At 38.3% G+C, this 22,061-nt stretch overlaps 2 protein-coding genes across 3 annotated transcripts; both read right to left on the minus strand.

Moving 5' to 3' along the window:
- Positions 1–995: 995 nt before the first annotated feature.
- Positions 996–8,176, minus strand: tmem168b (transmembrane protein 168b). The gene is made up of 4 exons (XM_042496932.2): positions 6,544–8,176; positions 4,850–4,992; positions 4,234–4,508; positions 996–2,457 (listed from the first exon to the last, which is right to left on the minus strand). The coding sequence occupies exons 1-4, from the start codon at positions 7,678–7,680 to the stop codon at positions 1,910–1,912; spliced, it is 2,103 nt and encodes a 700-aa protein (XP_042352866.2). The 5' UTR covers positions 7,681–8,176; the 3' UTR covers positions 996–1,909.
- A 1,257-nt stretch (positions 8,177–9,433) lies between these two features.
- On the minus strand, positions 9,434–18,962 carry samtor (S-adenosylmethionine sensor upstream of mTORC1). Of its 2 annotated transcripts, none has more exons than XM_042496790.2 (5): positions 18,717–18,962; positions 13,799–13,940; positions 13,197–13,325; positions 12,090–12,204; positions 9,434–11,832 (listed from the first exon to the last, which is right to left on the minus strand). In XM_042496790.2, exons 1-5 carry the CDS (start codon positions 18,874–18,876, stop codon positions 11,200–11,202), a joined length of 1,179 nt encoding a protein of 392 aa, XP_042352724.1. In that variant the 5' UTR covers positions 18,877–18,962; the 3' UTR covers positions 9,434–11,199. The 2 variants fall into 2 exon arrangements, with proteins under 2 accessions (XP_042352724.1, XP_042352725.1); XM_042496791.2 differs by lacking the exon at positions 18,717–18,962 and adding an exon at positions 14,135–14,520.
- Positions 18,963–22,061: the final 3,099 nt, after the last annotated feature.

The raw sequence follows: 22,061 nt of genomic DNA on the forward strand, positions 1-22,061 counted from the left end.
ACTTTTTATACTATTTCGGACAACATACTGTGACTTTTTTTTATGCTATTTTAGACGACACGGTAGACTATGATTTGCTGATATTTATTTGAATGACATGGTATACCATACTACTTGTTCATGTTATTTTAGACAACAAACTATAAGTACTTTTTTATGCTATTTTGGATGACAGTAAGCTAAACTTCTTTTTTTTTTTTGCTGTTTTGGGTTACATTTACGCAAAACCTTTTAATCTCATTTTGGACAAAGTACAGTTAATCTACTTTTAGTAAATTTGGATGAGTTGATACAGTATGATTTGTCAATGCTTTTTTGGACAACATGCTTTAAGATCACTTTTTGTTTTTGCGGTTTTGTATAATTGCTATAGTCTTACTTCTTTTAATTCTTAGGTGACATACTATGACCTTTTTATGCTTTTTGGGCAACATAGTGTATAGTATGGCATAAAATATGCGATGGTGAAGTATGCTGATAAAATGTGCTTTATTTTCTGAGTTCAATAGGATTTTGTTTTTTACATTTTTATTTTAAGGGGTCTGCAAATTCCTTGTACTTTTTTTCTTGTAACATAACTATGTAATTGGTATTTATTTGGGCAAATTTAAATGTTTGTTTAAAAGCAAATATACAATTCAACATATACAAAAATGTTATATTCATCTTACTGTAAAATGAGCAGTTCTTTTAAGGAAATCTTTCTGGAACTCGACAACTGTTTTTACACATGGCACAACAATAAACTCCATCTAACAGAACAGGCTCAGACCTTTGTCGTGTTTCCCTCCTTATTTGTATCAAATTACACTTTCTTTCTCAAAAGTTTGCATTAAGGTTTTAGGACCTAACAGCACTGTAAAAAGATTGTTACCCAAATGCAGTGCATTTATATTTTATGATGAAAATTTCTGTTATTCTCCTTGCGTCTGACACATGGAATAACAAGTTTACTTTTGGTTATGTAGCAATTTATCCAATGAGGAGCATTCACGTTTCTTGATTTGAGCAGTGAAGTCCCACTTCTCCTTTATTGCATAGTTTCACCAAACTTTGACCTGAAAAACCTTCCACAGCCCAGTAAACTGTGATAAACCCCAGGAAAAAAAATATCTCTCATCATGTGATTAATTTAATTCCTGGGGGTTATTATTACATCAATACTGTAGTTTGCACACATCTCTGTGTGTAGTGCATTCATTAGTACATACAATTTTTAAAAAGAAAACTTTCTGGACTCTCTGAAGCAGCTGGAGTTTTTTAAAATCACCCCCAAAAGCATTACAAAACGCTGCTTCAAAAGATAGATAGCAGTGCGCTGAATATACTTGGAGAGTTAAATGCATATTGTAGCACAGAGGGCTGTAAGAGGAATCATTTCACAATCAAAATCCAAGAACAGTACAACATTTCAAGCTCTAGAAACTGCTCTAAACTGCTTAAAATATGATTTACGCCTGAGATGGTCCTTTAAAAATGTACCATGGCCACTTTGGTTAACGGCTCATTAGAACAGCGGAGGGAGCTGGATGTTCTTTGGTGTTTTTACAGTTTAAGGCACAACAGGAATTTTCTCAAAATCAAGGTGGAATCAGATCTTACAGTTATTACAATGCAAAAATGTGCAAAATCCTGTCACTGTGCTCAGTCTCATCCTACACATTGACATGTTTTCGACAGGGATGTTACTTTCTCTGAATCAAAGCTAGAAACACAATAGAAACATTTGCAAAAATATAAAAACAAGTACTTAAAAGTCATATCAAAATGCACTTATCAGTAACGACATGATTTGTTTTTTAGTAACTAACAGAATACTGGTTAGCGACGCGTTAGCAATTCAATAGCTGCCTATTTTCAGGGTCCAAGCAATATATTCTGAAAGTAAAAGTAGCTTTTGCTCATATTTCTACGATCTGACCAGTTTGAAACCTTGGCCAGTGTCCAATATCGCTGGTGGAAACCAGTTAAGTTTGATTCTCTTAAGACATTGCAGGCAGACGCTGCAGAGCCACAGCACGTTCAGACCACCACACCACAGTGCTAACTGGACCACTGGGTAGGTTATCCGAGGGAAGTAAATGCTCCAGTGGTTGGTAACATCACTTCCTGTCGGCAGGTGCAGCTTGTAGTCGCCCCACTCTTTGGAGATGCCATAGGCAGCACAAACTGCCCTGCCTCTCTCAGACCAACGAATGTCGCTGTTTGAGTTGCAGTTATACTCCACCCACTGAGAAGTAAAGTCTCCGAGCTGCGGTGGGTCCTGCAGTTCAATGTCTGTCACTCGAGCCAGTGTTGCTCCTTGCACAGCCACGTACAGACCCTCAACCCTTCTTACCTCCTTCACCCACGCCAAGGAGTTGTCACAGTCAAGAACCAAGATGAGGCGCGAGCAGAAACTGCCGTTCTTCTCCCTCCACCACTCCAAGATCTGATCCAGGCGAAGAGTGTCTCCTCCTGATGATAAACGCAGAAACTAGTTGATTACTGATGACTCAAAAACACACAAAGTGTGAGGAGAACAATATAAGATAAAAGTTATTGAGAAGTATGCCATAAAAAATACCATAAAAAATATGTACAGCATTCCTACAAATGTCATTTAAAATGTATATGTATAATCAAAGAGCAAAAAAAATATGGTATATGGTATATACGGTCATGGTATATTATGTCAGAAATTGCATTTTATAAATTGCATTGGCCCTTTAAAGGCATTTTCACAGGTGAAAAAGGACTGGGTGAGCTGTAATCTGTCAAATACATCACTATGAATGAAATCAAGTCATTTTGGGGTAGAAACAACCTTTTAGTGACAAGACAGGAGCTGCAGTCACTTTTTGGCAGGTTTTTATGCGTTGCATTGGCTCTTCAAAGGTATTTTAACAGGTAAAATGAAGTAAAAAGGACTGGAGTGGTTACAATCGCAGACACAGAACAGGTAACATAATGCAGGCTCATAAGAATAACAGCAGATAATACCTTTATTTTTTACATTACCCATCTGTAAAATGTATGACAGACTACTCTCCAAATGTAAACAAGATTTTAGACATATTAAACATATACAAACAACAGGGAAGACAATATTGTCTATAATCTCATACACGTCATGCCTGATCAAACTGTAAATCCCAAACACATGAAAATGGGGTTTCAAGAAAGATTGCATTTTTACAGAGACGTGCCTATGCTCTTACCGCAGACATAAAGTTATGTGAATTTATTTATGACTGTTTGATCCATGTGAGAGCAGCAGGAGACGTGGATAGTGGGCGATACATCTTTAACAGGCTGTGCGCGCTCCGGCAGACGGCAATCAGTTTGTGGTAGACGATCACTGTTTTTTTTCCAGTGTCCAAACTAAATCTCAATGTATTAGCAAAAAAAAAATTCTAAAATGTGTTTTTTTAACACAGGCTGTCTAAGTGTCTGTTAACAGAGTCTTATTTCACTGAGATAAATGTTCATGACACTAAGCAGCTGGTCTGCACATAACATGAAGACCAAGCATTCACCGATTAGTAAGCAGCATGCAAGAAAATATTTATGCATTGCTAGGGAACAGCTGGCACCTCCAGTGGTTGCTCAACTATTTGTGTCGGTGGAGCAAAATTAATCATGAAATAAACAAATGAATAATAATATATTGATCCTTATTACTGTTAACTAATAAATGACTCTTGTAGAACTGTTGCATAAAAGCAATATCACACCCGAGGTTGTGACGTTGTACTGTATATCTGTGATTATCTACGACCAGATCACAGATTCACGGGCTCAGACCTTTGTCGTGTTTCCCTCATTATTTGTACCAAATTACACTTTCTTTCTCAAAAGTTTGCATTAAGGTTTTAGGACCTAACAGCACTGTAAAAAGATTGTTACCCAAATGCAGTGCATTTATATTTTATGATGAAAATTTCTGTTATTCTCCTTGCGTCTGACACATGGAATAACTAGTTTAATTTTGGTTATGGAGCAATTTATCCAATGAGGAGCATTCACATTTCTTGATTTGAGCAGTAAAGTCCCACTTCTCCTTTATTGCATAGTTTCACCAAACTTTGACCTGAAAAACCTTCCACAGCCCAGTAAACCCAGCCCAGATCACAGCTGTCATGTTATGATTTGGTCGATGATATACAGTACAACATCACAAAGTTATTATTAAAATGCACTCTTAATCAACCTTTACTAATCATAATTGCTTCAACTTGATGCCCCTCTCACCTGCCAGTGCCCACTCTCCAGAGCGGTGACTGTGACCACTGTAGAAGATGACGTAGGTGTCATGGCGAGGCCCATCTGCGGTGCGAAGCTCCAAGAAGGATTTGATCTTGGCCTGCAGAGCGTCCAGGGTTATGCCGCTCGTGGAATAGTCGCAGCCAAAAGCCTCAATCAGATGGTGGGCGAAGAAGCGCTGCACGTTGTTCAACATGCCTGTAGAGCGTCTGTTCAGCTCCTGCACCTGGTCTGGAGGCAGCAGCATGGGCTGACCGTCAGGACTACGAGGCAGGAAAACATAAGAGAGAGGAGTAAAGTGAATGATTTGTGTATTTTTAGATCGGTCATTCAGCACAGGTCAGGACCTGTCTAAAGATGCAAGAATTTAGTGTGTGCCTGCTGAAAAAAAGAAATTATAGAGCTTATTTGGTCATTCTTAACAGCGTGCTACTGTCTCTTACTGTTTTTAGCAAGATGCATCACACGATTTCGACATTTACCCCTTACAACTGTCATTATATCATGGGATTTTTTATGACCATTACCCTGATAGGGCCATACATACTACCTAATCTCACTGGTCTTTGTTTCCCACTCTCAGTAGTAATGTATTACACACTACCTGCAGTAGTTGGTGGGGATGACCACAGCGTAGCCCACACAGGTTCCTCCCAGGCTGTTCCCCAGCTCATGGAAAAGCCCGTGGAAAAGAGACTCCAGAGGCAGGACGAGCAGAAACATGCTGATAAAGATACTGCTGGAGGCCTGCAGAGCAAATTTGGATGCAAATTAAAATTGGTGTGCGCCTGCGTAACTTCTACAAGATTTGTGGCAAAGTACAATAAACTGAGAATAACAATATTCTCTCAACATGTAATAGCAATAATGTTGATAATGGTAATAAGGGTTTATATTGTACAGTTAAAATCTTATGTGTGCTTTAATACAGCTCTGAAAATATAATACTATTATATATATATACATATATATATATATATATATATATATATATATATATATATATATATATATCCTGATATGAGACTGAATATAGTCTTAAATTTTGGATATTGCTAGTGTTGTCTTTTTCTGGTTAAAGGCTGCATTTGAGTGAAGTGGCATCATTTTCATACATCTATTTCTTTAATACAAAGATATATCTACTTCCAGATTTTTCTCAAATCTTTACTTTCTTTTTGTGATGCATGCAAGTAATGATGGATCTGGGTAAACACTCGTTTAAACCCTGCAAAAGACCATTTGCACATTATTACTCATCCGGTGTAATGTTAAATTCGTGAAGAAAACGTTGTTTTTTGGGCATTCCTCCATGGTGAACGAAGAATCCAAAAACGGCAAACACAGTTGATTATTTAAAATCAATGAGGATCAAGTTCAACAACAGCGAAACTAGATTAAAACCTCCATTTACAAACTCACACATCTTGTGTAGTATAATCTAAGTCTCATTTATAGTTGTATGTTCAGTACTTCCCAAACACATTTCATGATCTCTCCATCAGCCCTTTCTGACTGGGGCTAAAAGTAAAAGCATAGATGAGTTACACTTTTAGCCCCCTTTGGAAAGGGCTGATGGAGAGGTAGTGAAATGTGTGGGAAGTACTGAGCATACGACTAGATTAATGAGACTTTGATTAAACTACATGAGTCGTGTAGTGAGTTGAGTATTTGACATACAAATGGTCTTTGAAATATTCCTTTAAGGTATCTGAAGGCAATAAGTTTGGGACCTGTTTGTCTATAGCCATTTTCTATTATCCAAATATGCAGCAGACAGACTATAAAGCCTTTGAAAACTACATTAAAATGGGTTTCTTGAGCTGTGTTGGTTGGTTTGATTTCTTTCAAAAACGTGAGGGAAAAAAGGCAATAACCAACTTGAATGAGTAAATCAGAAGAAAATTACTATAAAAATGTGTTTTAAATTAAGGAGAGAATTATTTGTTTGTTTTTTTTTTAAAAAGGAATATATATATTACTTATTATTATAATATTTTTAGGCCATTTACTTGTTTGTTTGTTTGTTTTTGTTGTTTTTTGTTTATGTTTTTTTTTTTTACTTTTTCATTTATATTTTTCTTATAAATTTTCTTGTCACTTTTTTACAGATTTCTTTGCAAAATTTTGGGCTATGTCTTGTCAAGTTTCTTTTTGCCTTCTCCTCATGTTTTTGAAAGAAATCCAACCAATTTGCTCAGATTTCGAATAGTTACTAAAGCCCTGTGATATTCAGTTGATGCTCTGTGGCATCTCTCTCATATTGACATAAGATATATTTTGTTTGGCTGGCCCTACCTGCCAACAAAGACCAGCAACAGCAACCGTTGAAACCAGCGAGAAAAGCACCAGGCGTTCAGAGATGAGGCAGAAATGTCTCATGCCCTTTGAGGCCATAACCTTGTCCAGGCCACTGACACCTGACCCCTGAGACAAGCACACCCTCTGGCATTCACTGAGCTTGGTGTGAAAGCCCCACACTGTGATGACAAACACCGTGTGGCAGATGGCCCAGAAGAGCAAGCAGACCACAAAGCTTGGGATCATCAGGTACCACTGGTCCAGGTCTTTCAGCTTCTGAGAGGCCAGAATGATGAAGGTCACCTCTACCACCAGCAGAGGCAGAAGGGACAGCCGGCGCCACAGGCCCCGCCACACCAGGAAAGGCTGCCACCGCTCGGTCACAGACAAGCCACTGAAGTAGACATCCAGCAGAGGGTCGCAGATGAGCTGGCTTAGAAAGCAGGCGAGGGCGAAAGGGTTGATATTGATGTTCAGAGACTTGAAGAACAGCATGGCGGTGATGACAGCGAAGGAGACCAAGTTGGGAAGAGCCAGGAGAGCCTTCATCCGGAGGGCGATCATGACCATGGCCAGCGCCACCACCAGAACCATCACGCTGAGTGACTTCTGGATGAGCAGCGCGGTGCTGGCGGTGGCAAAACCCACCAGCTCCAGCCGCTCCGCAGAGGTGAGGAAGGCAGGACGGTACTTGGCGCATCCAAACAGTCTCTCCAGCAGCGCCCACAGCGTCCTCAGAGCCACGCTGGCCAGCAGCAGGTAGTTGGCCGCCTGCTCCTTCACGTCACGCTCCAGGTCGGCACTGTTGAGGAAACACTGCAATCCTAGCAAAAACCCGAACCACAGGTGTAGGAGACTGAGGCTCACCCTTTCCATACGGAAGTAATAGTACACTATACTTGCTATCCCGAGGACAATTAGAGCCAAAACGAAAATAACAAGAAGAGTGGTCTCTGCGGTCTTCTCCCACCGGGTGTAGAGCCCCAAACACAGGGCGACCAGCAGGTTGAGACCGGACAGGTAGCCCAGCCACCGGACAGACGACCACATGCTCACCTCTCCGTTAACCTCCTCCAGCCGGGTCATCGCTGCATGAAGGCAGTGGCTGACACAGTAGCGGAGGAAGCGACACATTTTGACGTAAAACTATCCAAAGCCAAAAACGAGTACTTTAATGAGTTATAGTCAGTTTGTGTACGTTTGAAACTCCAAGTTTAGCTAACTAGCTAGCTAACTTGTTCAAAGTGACTAGCTTAACTACCGTTAGTTACCAGCGATGCATCTTTGCACCAGTCAAAGTTAGCACGGAGAAATATTTACATCTTGATGATCGGCGTTTGTGTTCCGTTCATCTGATGTCCGATACGGTATTAAAAAGTCTACGATGAAACGCCTGAAAACAAGATGTCAGTATTGTGAGAGGCATATCCGTTTAAAAAAGTTTGAAACGTCAAAAAGTTTTGTCGGTTGACATTCGCCATGACAGTGGTTTCATCTACGGCAGTCGCTGAGGGTAAAAAAAGCATTTCACCAAAGTCGTCTTCTTCTAATGACGTTCCGGCAGGCTGTACACTGGAAAGTGTGCTGCTGCCCTCCACAGTCCAGCAATGGGTACTTAACTCACAGCTTAGAGTACAGACCCGTGGTGCATAGGTATTAAACAAGCGTTTCAGCAACAGGTTGTCAGTTTGACACAGAGCAAAACATCGACTTAAAGGAGACGAGAGTCCCACATCTGATAGCTCCCGGAACAACTGTTGCCTTTCACTCCTGTACTTGCTGTCACAGGAAAAAACAACATGGTGAACTCTTTCCTCATGTCCACACACACACACACACACAGAGAGAGAGAGAGAGAGACCATCAGGATGTTTGCCAATGATTTTCAGATAGCTGGCAAGACCACAATGACCCAATCTCAGCCTAGTTAAAGCCACAGCATCCTTCCGGCAATACTTAAGCAGCAGCCTCTTCCTTTTGATTGACCGTTGCAAGGAGAAATAATGCCTGCCCCTTCACTCTTCATCCCATTCCTTTTGCCACTGAAGCTCTAACTTGTCTTTGCAGAGGCTGTAGCATTCTCCTTTCCCCAAAAAGACTTTCAAATCAGCACTATGTGACAAGCGTGACTCTTTTGCCAGCTTATCAGAGATTTCATTCCCTACAACACCTGTATGCCCCAGTACCCACAAAAACCTAACATGACACCCCAAAGTCCCAATCTGAACAGGCCACACATAATCTCCAGAAGCAAATCAGTGCAGGATGCAGTTTTTCCCCTCTTTTAATGCCAACAAGGCAGCCGCAGAATCAGAACTGATGACACACTTCGAGGGTTTAACCTCCCCAACTCACCATATTTCCGATAAAATTGCCAAACTGGGTCATGACTTATGGAAAGTGGCATTGCTCTTGAGAGATTCGGCTTTCAGATTTAATTTTTTTTTTTTTTTTCGTTTTGAACACCACAGGCCAAGTGCCATGTAGTTCTTTTATATTTGAAAGAAGCCGATACCTCCAACACTCTGCAACTCACAAAAAAAACAAAAAAACAATCTAGATTGATAAATAGCACTACAGGCAAAAAGAAAAATATGCATTTTTGCTTTTTGGGTGAACTGTCCATTTCGGTATAAGACTATGCATAATGAATAGTATTACTATGTATAATGAAGTAATCCTGCCTCTTCATACAGACCCCTCATTCATTCGTGTTTGAAACTGCTACCAATGTTAACAAATATTGTCTGTTTATCAAAAGACCTTAATCCACAACCTGCTCGGATTACAAATGCCCCTTCATAACTCCATAACCACTATACAGAGCAGTATTTTTAATGTTCAAAGATAAAGATGCAATAGACACAAAAAACTCTACACAGATACGTTACATTTACATTCATTTATAAAAGAGAAATACAACCATACTATAAGCACACATTGTTCTGCATTGTTGAAAATGTTTGATAATGAAGATGAAACAACTCATGCATATGGACCAAAAAGAAACATTGGAAGACAAATGCACCAATTAATTACAAAACCTGAATGTCTGAATATGTGTGGTACTGTGAAATGTTTTTTTTCTTTTTTTCCTGTTAAAACAGAGAAGATATCAGCATAGAGATGTGCATTAACTGGAAAAATGATATGGCAACAACACACTGCATTACATCAACACTGGAAATGTTTCTTGTTAACCATTAATATGACGAAGGAGAACTGGACAGTTTGTACATACTGTTTGGCCAAAGAAGCGTGATAACTTTTTTGTTAAAAGGTTTCATTTTCTCCAGGGGCATGAAAGTCTGTTTGCAACATACAGTAAATGTGAACAAAGAAGGCACCTTCGACTTACAGTTATTATCTTATGGGCCCGTCATATTGGTTGTAAAAGTGTCATCATTGGAAAATAATTACATTTTGTGACACCCTTTGGGATCAATGATAAAGTGCCACTGACAATAACACATGAAACTCATTCCTTCATTCACACTGTCAAACTCAGCCACACCCACACAACAAGCTCATTCAGGGACGAGCAGGAACACATTTCAACTGGTAGTGTCTTTAGCTAAAACCTCCCCCGTCGGACACAATGTCTTCAGATCTGCTCTCGTTTGCTATTGCTTAAATCTACTCACCTGCTTCAGAGATTCTGTATGACAAAACAGAGGCAGAGTACTTCATTACAAAATTGTGTCAAAGGATACAGGTGCTTGATTTGATATGCCGTGTTGTACTATTTCTCCGCTGGAGAACAAAAATATACTGGAGATAATTCAGTCTCAATATTCGTGAGGACAACGAGAGGAGGAAAAAATCTAATACCTACTTTGGAACACTCGTACCTTGTTACACAACGAGTAAACACAGTTACAGTTTCACATTAGTAAACCTAGTAATACTCCTACCGTATGGTTCTGAAAATGCTTAAAATGCTACAAATACCACTTTCTTGTAAAAGATACACAAATCATTCAGAGGATGCCAAGTTAAAATGGCACTGCCACACTTTACACTGGACAACACCAATGTTTTGACTGTTGAGAATATATATATATTTCAAAACAATGAACTTCTCTTTTTCTTGGAAAACTAAATGCACATCAAGGATTTTTCAGAAAGTTGAGCTGCATGACTGTGACAGAAGCAAGCGTACCAGTCCAGTCGTTTCATCTCAGTCTCACCAGTGCAATCAAACTCCCGTCAGACCACTCAGGTTGTTTGTCTTTTGTACTAAGCAGCCTGCCACGCTAGCTTATTCAAATAGAGACTGAAGCTGATTTTGTTATTGAAAGCTGATAGGAAGATGATATGGAAATCAAGGAGCAGGGAGTTAGATATCTCAAGGGCATTCACTTTCCAACTCTTAAAAAACCTAGATATTTATCAAAATATATCCATCTTAGTGTGTGTGTGTATGTGAATATGTGTTTGTGTATGTGTGTGTACTCTCAGAGGAGTGTGGACATGAGAAAATAATCTGTAAACTTTTGTCTTTCACACTGTGCAAACTGCATTGTTTTGGGGAGAGGGAGGAGAAGTAGGAGAAGAATGCAGCAGGTTAAAATTGGCAGCGCAGCAGTTGAAGGGGAGGTGATATTCGAGAAAAGGAGAGGAGGAAGGTGGAGGGGGGGTTGCTGGTTCAGCCTAGCTCTGAAGCAGGATGGGGTCTTCCAGCTCGTGGAAGCCAGGCACCGAGCTGCTCTGGCTCTCCCCAGAATCTGAATCATAGGGCGTGTCAGGTAGCTCCGAGAAACCCCAAGCCATCTGGTCATCCTCAAACTCGGAGCGCACCTGCACGGGCACGTCGGCACACTCTTCCTCCTCATTGGAGTGGAAGTCCTGAGGGATGTAGAGCATCTCTGGGTAGTTGCGTGACACCAGGTCGCTGGTGGTGGCCAGACACACCTTGCGGAAGGCGATGAGATGCATGTGGGAATACTTGACGTATTTGTAGCGCTTGAAGCCCAGCGACTCCACCGCGACGCGCCAGCTGCGCATCATGAGGGCGTGGCGGTTTTGGTGGGAGGAGTCGGGCGTGATGATGAGCAGCAGGCCGTGCAGCTCCAGCAGCTCATGGGCCTTCTTACAGCAGATCCAGCGCTGGTATGGAGAGGGGAAGTAAGACAGGAGCAGGGAGAAGACAACCACATGGAAAAGCTGGGCAGGTAGCGAGTCGATGGGGTTGTGGAGCTGGCGGAGGAACGCCTCGACCGCATCGCTCGCCAGCTGGAGAGGCTGCTGGAGCTGAAGGTTGAGGAAGTCACACTTGTACACACTCTGAAGGAGAGAAAAGAAGCAGAAAGTTCACTTTTAAGGCTTGCAGCTGCAAAGTATGAGGAGCTTTTTGTTTTGCTTTCTGCAGAATTCGTTCACACACTGTGTAACCACAACACATACCCCTGAGTGACTCATTTCTGCCGCTACTTTTGCTCCGTAATGCCTGCACTGTCTCACCAGACTCGAAAACCTCAAGCATTTTATTCGTGTCAACATTTTGTCAACAAAAAATGAGCATAATAAATAAACCCTCGTACCTCAACTGCAGGCACTATGTCAATACCAACTGTAAGGAATTCATCAAACTTCAAGAAAGGGTTGAAGCAGCTTCCCACGTCGAGAAGGCGCATTTTCCCCAGCTGAGAAATTGAACTGCAACAAAAATGTAGAATAAGTGTCATCTTCAAAAACATCATGTGCGTCCAACAGTGGCTCTTTGTCTTGTAAAAATCACAACGTTAAATTCATATCAACAGATTTTTTTTTCCCCCCACAACAAACAAATACAACATCACATGCGAGGGCCCACTGAATCTTTTCATGTTTTAACACACAACCTCAAACTTGTTATAATGCAAGTTTGATGGGTTAAAAAAATATATATATAGAGATGCTTTTTATGAGAAGAAAAGTTTACATGTAATTTGCAAATCGGGTTCCTATATATTTTTCATTTCAAAATTCAATTTTTTTTCCAGACTCAAATTTCCAGAATTCTTGCTAAATTAGAGTTAGAACAGAGTTAAAACAGCTGGATATATATTATGTAAATAAATGGTTTTAAAATCCAACTGTTGAAGTGTATGTTACATTTGACTATGTATGGTATCATGTTGCAGAATAATTAACAGAAGTTTTTAGCCTGGTACTATAACTTAATGTATAAAACAAGCAATATTATTGCCTCTTGAATATATTTTAGTCTCTTTTATTAATAACTTGCTCTATAACATATGACATCTTATTATAACATGAAACTATCTTGTAAAAATGTTATCATATATATACACACTATACACAGACACGCATACATACATATTTATAAACACACACACACACACACACACACACACAAATATATATATATATATATGTATATATATATATATATATATATATATATATATAGAGAGAGAGAGAGAGAGAGAGAGAGAGAGAGAGAGAGAGAGAGAGAAATGATTTCTTTTCTGGCCTAGTAGTAGATTTTAAAGGGTGTGTTCACAATTGAGCAAGTTACCACTAGCATCAATCAGCTATAGACCATATATTTTTCTCAAACCCGTCTTTATAGAATAAAGATTTATTCCGCAGCAGTTTATATCTATTATTCCAGAGAATAATAGCATGAGGTGCAGCGTGCTCACCTGGGAATGGTGCTGTTCGGTTGGGCACTTACAGATGCAGCAGTCAGACCCATGGCGAGCATGGCACTTTTCTCATCCTTTTCTAACATTCTCTTCATCCCGCCATCCAAAAAATATTCTTGACAGACACTGAGAAAGAAGATTGAAAACACAACTCACACTTTTACAGTGAAATTAAAGCTCAGCATATAAATTTAGATAAGCTGGACTTCACAGTCATACAGTACAGTAACGCAGTTGATAACTGACTGACTGATGCCATCACTCACTTTAAGTTTTCTTTATATATTTTCTAACAAAGATTGGCATTTATTGCTATTTTCTGTTTAACTTTTTTTGTGAGTAACTTTTTTGTTTTTTGTGTTTGATGTTGTTTGCTTGCATCAAATGTTTTGCTGTTATTGCTTGTTTTGTTTTTGTGACATGCTTCAAACTTTGCATCTTTCATTTTCAATGATGATGAGTGTCATACTCATATATACATATTACATATTGTCCCTTTTTGCTGTTTAATCAATAAATAATTGTTCACAAAAACAAACAAAAAAAGACTTAATAGTCATGAGGTCTTAGAGTGCAGCTGTAAGATATTTGATTAGTACCTGCGACACCAGTCGATGCGCCCCTCTCCTTCGCAGTTTTTGGTCCAGTGGTTGTCAGCGAGATTCTTCATGGCGAGGGCGTACTCACTCAGCGTCTGCTCATCTTCACAGTGCTCGCGCCAGATCTTGTCAAAGTCGCCCACTAAGGAAGCAAAATAATATTAGAACAGAGCTAACAAATTAAAAACAACACAAAAAGTAAATCACAGTCCTCACAACTTAAAGGAATAAATTGTGACTTTTAAAGTTTAAGCTACTGTGTCATCATGCTGAAAACCAATTTTATCTTTTAGTCTGACATTCAACCACAACAAGTAACAAATATTCACAACCTACTTGCCAACTTTGGTTATCCCCTTGAGTACCAAAACATGGTAGTAGTCCTTTGGAAAACAAACTGATAAAAAAAAAAAGCTCAGGACACATTTATTGCAATTTGCTGCAATGCCTACAAGTTTGCTCATCTTTGCCAGCACAGAAGTGGAACTGTTCCTCTGAAAATCATCCTTAGAGAGCCATTTCACAGTTATAATAAAGTCCACAAAAATTCCCTTCAGCACATCTTCACAGTTTATGGCCCGTAGCGTAGGCAAACACACTGATAAGGGAGAAATCATATGACCACAAGCAAAAACTCTCATTCAGATTTGCAGAAATGAAAGAACAACAAGAGAAGTGGTGGTAAACAGCAGCACTCCAGAAGCATGACCACAGTGATTCAATGCCAAGCCCACCAGATCATGCTTTACTTATTAACCACTCATGAGGTCTGTGAGCGCGACGACTTCTCTGTGCACCTCTAGTCTCTAAAAAACAACCAACTTGACTCTTTCCTTCTGGACAATTTCTGACTTATTCAAAACATGACTTGGTCTGACATAATTTAAACACTACTTTGTGGTTATGTAGTGTTTCAGGTGGACAGAAGGACAGAGTCCACACAAACAACAACAAAATCTGACCTCTTTATGCATTGTTTGCTACATAAATAGATAGTAGAGAATGTGACAACGTTTGCTACAGCACAAGACTGACTGCACAAACATTACTGAGGCTCCTTTTTTATGTTTTTGCTGAATTGTTTTGAACTTATAAAACTTGTGCTGAGTCTTCTCTTTCTGCTGTTTACTTTCGTGTTTAAGAGCAGTGAAATGGTCAAATGCAGATTTTTGAGTCAGAGCTAAGGGAAATAAACCACCTAGTGATGCACGACAATATCGGCACATCATCTTTATTGACATATATTGGCTTGAAAATGAAATATCTGAATCAGCCAATAAGCTGATTTCTGCCGATAGTTGACATGTAGAAACATCAACCCTAAATCAAAGTAGTTTTCTTATTTTGAACAATGACTGGATATTATATACATTGAAAAGCATTGTATTTTATGTCTTCATCTGCTGGTGGGCCATCACTGTAAGATTAAGCATAATATGATGCTAATTTCACTACATAAGAGACTTGATGATTACTAAAATTAGGTGGTGGAAAAATGAATATATCAGTATCGGTTCCGCCAAATAAATTGTTGTGTATCAACATATCTGACATCGGCAACAAATCTAGTATCGTGCATCCCTAAAACCAGCCGAGGCATTCAAGCAAGAGACATCCTAAATCATGATGTTTGTGGCTGTTATACAATCCTGATTCCAAAAAGTTAAGACACTGTTTAAAACACACATGAAAACAGAATGCAATAATGTGCAAATCCCTTTTGACATACATACAGACACTTTTTTTTCTTCATTAAACATATCTCTAACGCAGCAATTCACGTGAAAGTTAGACCAGACATTGGTATTAACTCAATAAAACTACACTGATATAGAAATTGTAAGATTTCGAAAAATATGCGCAATTAGGTGGAATGACACAATCTACTGAACGTGCTAACTAAAATGTAATTAATACTTTTCTGAAGAAATTGTGGGTGTGAATGCTTAATGTTGAAAAGCTGATGCTGCACTGCAATGCTGTTAAAAATGTTAGAAAAAGGGTAAGTAGTTGGAGCAGTTGGAGAAGTGGAAATGGCTTAAATAAGTGTAAATGTCTTTATAAGTTCAATAACACCAATAATTCAAAATTGATGTGAAATATTTTTAAAGGCTTATGCATGACTGAATTTCCAGTTTACAAGTTAAATAATGGCAGTAATGTTTAAAAATGCAGGGTATGTAAAGGTTTGCTGTGTTACTTATGCAACACTTAATTACTGGCCTAAATGTATTAGAATAAGGTGAAGTAGTAGGGATTGCTGAAAAGTAGAAATAGGTAGTAGTAAATCGAAGTAGATAAGTATCAGATACTTTTTTTTCATAAAACACATTTCTATTGCAGCTATTCACATGCAATTTAGACCACACGCTGGTATAAATTCAATAAACTAGACTCATTACGAAACTGTAACACTTCAGTCCATAACAAATATGTGCAAATGACTCAAAGTATTAAACATGCTAAAACATGCTAACTTAATTAATTAAATAAGCAGAGAAGCTTTTTTTTTTTTTTTTTTTTTACAATGCCAGCTTCATGACGTTTCCTGTGTAATTAAACTATTAATTCACCGTGTTCAGATGGGATTTTGGCTCATTCTTCATTCATTCATTAATCTGGCCTGAAAGAAATGGATGAAAGAAATTTCATTTTCAAACTTTAACAGTTAGTGTCCTCATTTTCCAAACGCTTTCTGTGTTCAAAAGAAAAGGTGATGTAACACAGTGGTAAACATGCCTCTGTCCCAACATTTTTAGAACGTGTTACAGGCATCAAATTCAGAATTAGTGTATTTTACAAAAAAAAACACAAAGGTTTATCAGTTAAAACAATGAACATATTGTCCCTGTGTGTATTTCAAAAAATACATTTGGAAACTGATTTGTAAGTCATTGCTTTGTGTTTTTAGTTTTTCCATAGTGTCACAAATGAAGTTGGGGTTGTAAGTGCAAAGTCAAATAAATCCTATATAACCTACAAGCTGTTAGCTGTAGTTATGCTCTAATTACAACATGAATTAATGTTAAATTTCTTTTCTCAAGTTAAATATTTTGCAAGTTTTTTGCAGTCCCCTCCTACACAGTCTTAAGTAGGACTGTGCGTTTCCTCTGAAAGAGAGAATGAGAGAGAGTGCAGTTCCTACAGTAGCACAAAGATTCAGTGTGGGTAGGAAATGTAGCAAGTTTTTAAATCCCAACATTTCTAGAAGGCACTTTAAGCTACAAACAGTCTTTAACTTCAAGCTCAGAAATGAACCCCTGTGTCAGTGCTGCAGAGTGAAACATTTCTTTTCTAAACTATAAAGATGTTGAGCATTCAGACTGACACTAACGTCATACCTCAGTGCTGATGTCTAGCAAAAGGGTTTTTCCAAACTTCCCATTTTACACCACACTCTTATCAAGATTGACTCATAATAGGAAAGAAGACAGATGTTTTTGTTCTAAGGACTGACAGCTGCAGATAAACATACCTGAACAATTATTATGGAAATCCAGCCCTGAACTGTCTATAAGCTTTTTATTTAAGCCACTGGAACACAAACACAAGATAATTAAGCTGCATTTAGTTTTGCATATATGGATCCAGAAGTGTCGATTAAAGTCTTGCAAATGTTGTTGGCAAATAGATATGAGCTTGGTCTGTGTGAAGACAGATGAGGTGATTGAGAGCAACACCCCAGGTGAATTTAAACATTTTGTCTAAAAAAAAATCACAACTTCAAAGACATAGTATCATCTGCTCCAATTAAAGTTGGTACTCTTTTTTGGGGGCCTTTTTTGTACTTCCCTAAATCACAAAAGCAGAAGTAAATCCACCCCAAAGTGGTATCCGAAGTGTCAGATTGGATCTTAACTATATTTTTAAGAAATATATAGGTACCATTTCTCTCTAAAGTGCAAATAAAGAGTTCTCATGTGACACTTTCACCATCTTTCTATCCATCTATCTTTTAATCAGTCATAGCAAATATGAGTCTATCAGCAATGAGCAACTGATATACCTTCTAGTGTAATTTAGGCAAATCTGAACAAAACCATGCATGTTTTCTGTATCATAAATACAAACTACAGCTATTTCAGGTTGTATGCCCCTCCCCTAAGCCAAAATAAAAAAACACAAATCCCTCCGTGGTGCTTAAAAAAAACATTTGACATACCTCCCCCTCTTGGCATCACCCCTCCCCTCTCATAACAATGATCAGTCCCTAAGCATAAATGGCCAATCTCTAGCTTAGCTTTAACAATACCAGCCTCCTCTTACCCTTCATATCCTTCTCTGAAATCCTAAATATGTAATAAGCTTTTGAGTTTGCATTCACTCACGAAATCTTAAACCGCATGTTTACACGCAAAACGTGAATCTGTATGAAGTTTTAACTTATTTTGCATGTGTTGTCTAGTTCTGAATAACATTTTAGTCGTAAATAAAACTAGCTCGGTTGTAAAAGATGCACCAAATGTTTGTTCAGTCCACTGAGTTATAATTTATCGGCAATAAAGAGGCGATAGAAAGTCATTCATTGTCATTAAATAGGCTGCGTTGTTATGTCTTATTAGTGATCTATTAATGTTTCGGCTGACAGTGCACTGGGTCTAAAGGAGCGATAATGCGTGTTTACATTAGAGTATTATGTGTATAAACACCAATAATTTTAGTAGTGTGTGTAATGTCATTGTTAAAGAGCTTTAAAGGCCTTGTTTGCTGGATGCGGTCTACCTCCATAACAAGCTAACTAGCCTCGAAACTAGACCGTTAGCTAGGAGGGCTAACGTTACCGAGCAGATTAAGTTATGTTTATTGGGAATACTGTTAGCAGAAACGATTTAATTTAGTATTTTTGGACTAACGTTGAGTTTTAGCCGGTCGCCAGCAGGGCCACAGACAGATGAAGGGGCCCGCTGAGGCTGCTTACCCTCTCTGTATTTCCTGCGCAGTTTTCTGTGGACGTTTTTGACGACCCCTGACAGCTTCTCCTGCTCCCTCTTGCACGGTGCTTCGTCCGGGATCGGCACGGAAAACAGCTCCGTTTGGTTTTCCGTCTCCCCGGTCTCGACATTGTCCCTGAGGTCCATAGCACCGCACCGCCGATGCTGCCCTCGCCAAGTTGCTTCCCCTTCTCCCAGCTACAAACCGACCGGCGAACCGGTGCACCGGCCAACAAAACGCATGCTTATTGGTTGAGTTTGACAGACATGCTTCGGAACTGACAGTCCGTCGTCCAATCACAGGCCGGGAAAGGTACCTGGAGCCTGCGTGCGTGCTATCGGGCGTTTAAGTGCGGCTTGGAAATGCCACAACTCCTGAAGTTAACTCAAAACCTTATGACATCACACAAAATATTTTTTTTCTGTCTCTAAATACGTTTTTATGAAGTATTTCTGATTGTTTATTTAAACAGTTTCCCACTCTTTGAATTAAAAGACTGTTATTACTGTAAAAAAAAAAAAAAAAAAGCAAAACAGATGCAGCCTATTTGTGTAAATGTATTTCTCATCTTTTATTCCTTATGGGTTTCGGGGTTTTTTTTTTACATATCATTTTTTATTTTATTTTTCTATTTAATCTATTCTTTTGTATATCAATTCATATATCAAACATTTTGATATATACTGTATATTACATGTACTTATATTTGTTATCTATTTTTTTAACCTGTATAGCTCAATTTATCACTTTATTTTCACTTATTTCAATTTTTACTCTGATTCTTAATATTATTAGTCATTGCACAATAGCCTTTCAGCACAGCTTTTCTGCAATTTGATACATGTTTTGTTTGTATAGCACACGCATGTTTTGTTTGAAAATATTTTTTGTCATTTATGTTTCTAGGCTACCCACTAGCATTACATCCCACTGTTGCTTGTAAATGTAAAATTTAAATAAACATAAAGTTTCTTTGAGGATAAAATAAAACATAATGAAATGACACAGTACACTGTGCTTAAAGTACTTTAATAAATTACTTTTATCAATAAGAAAAAAAAATGTTCATTGAAACAGCTAAGTATTGTACAACAACATATAACAATAAACCACATAAATTACCTGTTGTCTACTTTAAATTATTTTCATCAAAAAAACATGCTATAGTGCCACCCAATGGTTCCAGTGAGTCAGAAATCATTTTAACAGTCTCAAAATTACTTTCATCCTGATTTAATGTGGAATTTCGTGTGAAGTAAAACGTTATTTTGCTGAATCTAAAGCTTTGTTATCCATACTGCATTTCTACATTATTACAGAGCATAATTATTAATTTCTATTAAAAATAGCACACTGCACATGATGGTTAACTGTTGTTTTTTTTTGGAGTCAGATATGTCTGCGTGTTGCACTGTAACCATGTCATGGGTGGGCAGGATGTAATTACACTTAAAAAAAAAAAACATAGCAGGTATTAATAGAGCAGCATCATGTGAGCTCTTACATAATAGCTCTCGTAACAGGAAAAGTTATTTCTGACGTATTTCTGATGTGTTTTACTGGTATGTTTATGCATATTGATTTGGATTTTGTAAGTTTTTTGTAAGTGTGTGCTACAGATCATAAACAATTTATTATCATTATTATTATTATTATTATTATTATTATTATTATTATTATTATTATTATTATTATTATTATTATTATTATTATTATTATTATTATTATTATTATTATTATTATTATTTTAATATTTATGCACACAAATATGAAAATATGTCTTTCACCCTTCATGTATAAAGTCAGCACTACTGTATCTAAGCACAAGATTTTCTGGCTTTAAACTTTGATCAGCTCATTCATAGCACATTTTATTTATTACTGCACTTGAGTAATAAAAGTCCTAGAAAGAGGTCAGACAGGCATCTGTTGGTGTGGACATGAAGACAGTTGGCTGCCTGCAGTAGCTATTTAATACTGTGGTCGTTATCAGAATATACAGGTGATGGGGTCAGCCAATGTGCTCTGATGATTTGCAGCCAACAGAGCTCCACCAGCGTGGCTAATAAAAATTAGCATGAGCAACACCTATCACTTCAGGTCAAATGATAAGATCATGTTCAAAAAGTAAATACACTAACAGAGGAAGTTTGTTACTGTATGACAGATCTGTTACTCTTTAAAACATCAACATTACAAGTTCCTCTAAAATGCAGAAACTCAAGTGTGGGTTGAATTGCAAAACTGAACTCACACATTAATAGTTTATTAAAAAGGATACTTGTTATAAACTCCTGTCACTGAAAGCTGTATTGGGAATTTGAGCTGTGTGATGGAGTATGCTCTTCTGCATGTCTCACTTGCCAAAAATGTTGTTTTGCTTCTTTTGGTGGCTAAAAATGTTACTCATTTGGCAAAAGAGAGTGGTAATCCTCCCAGTAGACTGCCAGAAATCCCCTGGCGAGTACATTACTGCAGCTGTGTTCTGCTCAAAACACAGCTAAAAGCCAAAGTTCAATTAGGGGGCAGGAACTACATGCTATCACTGCAAGTGACTCGATTTGGCTCCCAGAGACAAACAGCGATCAATAACTTTCAGAGGAGTGCTCTGCTAGATTTACTCTTGTGGACTAATGACAGCATGTCAGAAATGCACATGGACTTGGCTCGAGGTTTGACCTCTATTTAGAAGAACTTCTCCCATAAAAAAATGTCTCTTTCCCACAGAAAGATAAGAAAAGGAAGGAATAATCCTTAAAAACTACTGACCTCTACCGTGTCCCAGGAGCTCTTGGTTCATGCACAAATATTGATTTTCAGGCTACACCTTAAAAACTCCGGACATAGCACCTAAACAGTATAAAAGCTGATACTTCCGATGGTCAGCTGCCAAACATATTTCAACACTGATAAGTGGTGATAACAAGATATGCTTGATTTGATGAGAATGCAGCCGAGATTAAGGAAAAATAACTTTTCAACATACCAGAAATATAAATAAGAATACAAGCTGCCAGGTCAGAGCCAGTGTCTGCATTCTTGCATACTTTCAGGATATGACTGCAGATCTCTGACATGACATACCCCCGATGGTATTCATATTTTCTATTGAAAAGACAATAATTTGGATTACCTGTAACTAGCCTGCTTTTAGAGGAAATAAAATGTTTTCTAAGTCTATTAACCCTGCTGTTTATTTGTAAGCGAGTAAATTTAAGTGCTGGCCAGTCTATCAAAACAAAGTGTAATTTGAAGATAGTGTCTGTATCCAAAAGAAATATCTCAACATCTAAAAGATGGATTGGCATGGAATTCTATTATGCAGATATTC

This window comes from Plectropomus leopardus, chromosome 7 (genome assembly GCF_026936395.1).
Source record: "Plectropomus leopardus strain MGB_pleo_1.0 chromosome 7, ASM2693639v1, whole genome shotgun sequence".
Taxonomy (NCBI): Eukaryota; Metazoa; Chordata; class Actinopteri; order Perciformes; family Serranidae; genus Plectropomus; species Plectropomus leopardus.